Source organism: Antechinus flavipes, chromosome 3 (genome assembly GCF_016432865.1).
Source record: "Antechinus flavipes isolate AdamAnt ecotype Samford, QLD, Australia chromosome 3, AdamAnt_v2, whole genome shotgun sequence".
NCBI lineage: Eukaryota > Metazoa > Chordata > Mammalia > Dasyuromorphia > Dasyuridae > Antechinus > Antechinus flavipes.
The window spans coordinates 625,407,460-625,410,601 of record NC_067400.1 but is presented as its reverse complement, the minus strand read 5'-3'; the positions used below and the strand labels follow the sequence as shown (position 1 = coordinate 625,410,601).

At 35.3% G+C, this 3,142-nt stretch overlaps 1 protein-coding gene across 1 annotated transcript; it reads left to right on the top strand.

Moving 5' to 3' along the window:
- Window positions 1–315: 315 nt before the first annotated feature.
- LOC127556626 (zinc finger protein 883-like) lies at window positions 316–2,917 on the top strand. Its single transcript, XM_051989888.1, has one exon. It carries the CDS (start codon window positions 637–639, stop codon window positions 2,581–2,583), a length of 1,947 nt encoding a protein of 648 aa, XP_051845848.1. The 5' UTR covers window positions 316–636; the 3' UTR covers window positions 2,584–2,917.
- The last annotated feature ends 225 nt before the right edge of the window (window positions 2,918–3,142 follow it).

The window sequence follows — 3,142 nt, the reverse complement described above, 5'->3', positions numbered from 1 at the left end:
GATGATCAACTGTGAATGACTTAGCTATTCTCAGCAATACAGTGGTCCAAGACAATTCCAGAGGTCTTGGGTGGAAAAATGCTAGCCATCTCCAAAGAACAAACTGATGGAATCTGATTGCAGATCAAAGCATACTACTTTTCATTCTATTTTTTCATGTTTGTTTCAGTATGTGTTTTCTTTCACAATATGACTGACATGGAAACATGTTTTATATGACTGCATATATAAGCCATATCAGATTATATGCCTCTTCAATGAAGGGAAAAGGAAGGAAAGGAGAAAGAGAATTTGGAACTCAAATTTTTAAAAACTGAATGTTAAAAATCATTTTTGCCTGTAATTGGAAAAAATAAGATATTTAATTTAAAAAAAGGCATAAGGTAATATTAGTGGGGAAGGCATTAGCTGAGAGCACCCAGAAAGACCTCATATAGAAGTTGGCGCTTGAGCAAACAATTTTCTCTTTTGAAAATGGAACTTATAAAAAAAAAAGAAAATGGAACTTATAAAATAACTTCTTTTTTTCTGAATATGAAGATCAGTGAATTTTAACATTTTTTCCTTCTTTCAGCTTCTTTTACTCAGAAGACAAGATATGAAACCAAGAAGTCAATTTCAAAGGAAGGAAATTCTATGAGAGAGTCATCCAAGAAGAGATTCACAAAAGATGCTCTCTGGTATACAAAGTTTGAAGAAACTTGGAATTGTGATATCGGGTTAGCCAAACAGAAAGGCAGTATAGAGAGACAATATTGGGAGAGAGAGTATTGGCAATCAACAGTCACTCATAGAAAACCTTTTAATGAGTTGAATGTTCATGACTTTGGAAGGAAGTTCAATCTTGTGTCAGGTCTTCCACAGCAGACAGTTCTAATGAGAAAAAGTTTCCATAAATATACAGTTGAAAAAAATTTTGAGCGTTTTTCAGAACTAAGTAAATATAGTAAACATTCTTTGGAAAAAGCACTTTCTAAGTATAGTAAGTGCAGAAAGCCCTTCAGTTACCATTCAGACCTCATTCAATATCATAGGATACATTTGGGAGAGATACCCTGTAAATGTAATGAATGTGGGAAAACCTTTAGCAACAACTCATGCTTAACTGTACATCAAAGAATTCATACTGGGGAGAAACCCTATAAGTGTAATGAATGTGGGAAAACTTTTAGCCAGAAAGGGAACCTTAATACACATAGGATAATTCATACTGGACTGAAACCTTTTAAGTGTCATCAGTGTGAGAAAGCCTTTGGCAACAATTCATCCCTTATTCTTCATCAAAGGATTCATACTGGTGAGAAGCCCTTTGAATGTAATGTATGTGGAAAAGCTTTTAGCCAGAGAGGATATCTTAAGCAACATGTTCAAGTCCACACTGGAGAGAAGCCCTTTGAATGTGATGAATGTAGAAAAGCTTTCATCAATAATTACCACCTGACTCGACACCAAATCATTCATACTCGAGAGAAGCCTTATGTATGTAATAAATGTGGCAATGCCTTCAGCCAGCAAGAGTACCTTAAGAAACATAAGAGAATCCACACTGGGGAGAAGCCCTTTGAATGTAACGAATGTGGTAAAGCCTTCTGTGACAATCACCAACTAACTCGACCCCAAAGCATTCATACTCGAGAGCGGCCTTATATATGTAAGAAATGTGGACAAGCTTTCAGAAACCGTTCCCACCTTAGTGAGCATCAGAGAAATCATGCTCAAGGGAAACCCTATAAATGTAACGAATGTGGCAAAGACTTCAGGCACAGCTCATCTCTTGTACAACATCAGAGGATTCATACTGGAGAGAAACCATTTCAGTGTAATGAATGTGAGAAAGCTTTCAGCCAGAGGGGAGATCTGAATAAACACAGGAAAATTCATACAGGAGAGAAACCTTTTCAGTGTCACGAATGTGGGAAAGCTTTTAGTCAGAGAAAGTATCTGACTGAACACCAGGAAATTCATTCCCAAGAGAAATCCTATAAATGTAATGAATGTGGGAAAGCTTTCAGCCAGAAGAAGTATCTTACTGAACATCAAGGAATTCATTCACGAGAAAAACCTTTTAGATGTAATGAATGTGGGAGGAATTTCAGCCAAAGGAAATTCTTTATTAACCATCAGAGAATTCTTCATCCTCAAGAAACACCCCGTCAATGCAGTGAATGTGGAGAAGTCTTCAGCAACATTGCATCCTTTATTGATCATCAGAGAACTCATATTGGAGAGAAACCCTTTCGATGCAATGAATGTGGAAAAGCCTTCAGCAACAATTACCGCCTTAATCAACATCAAAGAATTCATACTGGAGAGAAATCTTATGTATGTAATGAATGTGGGAAGGCTTTCATTCAGAGAAGAGACCTGACTAAGCATCAGAGAATTCATACTGGAGAGAAACCTTTTCAGTGTAGTGAATGTGGAAAAGCTTTCAACCGTAGTGGAAACTTTAAGCAACATCAGAGAATTCATACTGGAGAGAAACCTTTCGAATGTGATGAATGTGGAAAGACCTTCAGGCAGAGGCAAAACTTCACTACACACAAAAAAACTCATACTGGTGAAAAACCTAGTGAGATATAATTAATTATCTGGGGAAAGTTCTTAGCTTAGAGGAACATCCAAAGAATATCAGAGAATTCATGCCAGAAATTTCTATAAATGTAATGAATTTGAAAGTCTTCAACGTGTACTCATTCTTTCTTAGTAAATAGGAAAGAATTAATATTGAAGCAAGACTATAAGTATAATTGACCATGAAAAAAATGTGGATGGTAATTCATGTTCCATCAGAGACTTGAACCCAGAATCAAAAATATAATAATACAGAAGAAACTACATAAAGACTTGTAAATTGTGAAATTCTAGAGTCAAGATCTCAGATTTTGTATTAAACTGTATGATTGTTTTCTTAAGAGAGAAAAATAACTATATTTGTCTTTATATCTCCTTTCTCTTGATATACATATTAATTTCCGTTTGGTGACAATGGGGTGGCAAGAGTTTAGGATCTGAAGTAGCACCTAAACCACAAGATCTCAAAATTGATTTATTAAACATTTAGGCATTTTATATAAATATCATTTATTTTAATGACTTTTCAGAGCCAAGGAATAAAAAGACAGACAGTAGTGAGTTAAAA

Excerpts from the sequence above, each read along its gene's own strand:
- LOC127556626 (XM_051989888.1), top strand. The coding sequence starts at position 637 with ATGAGAGAGTCATCCAAGAAGAGATTCACAAAAGATGCTCTCTGGTAT.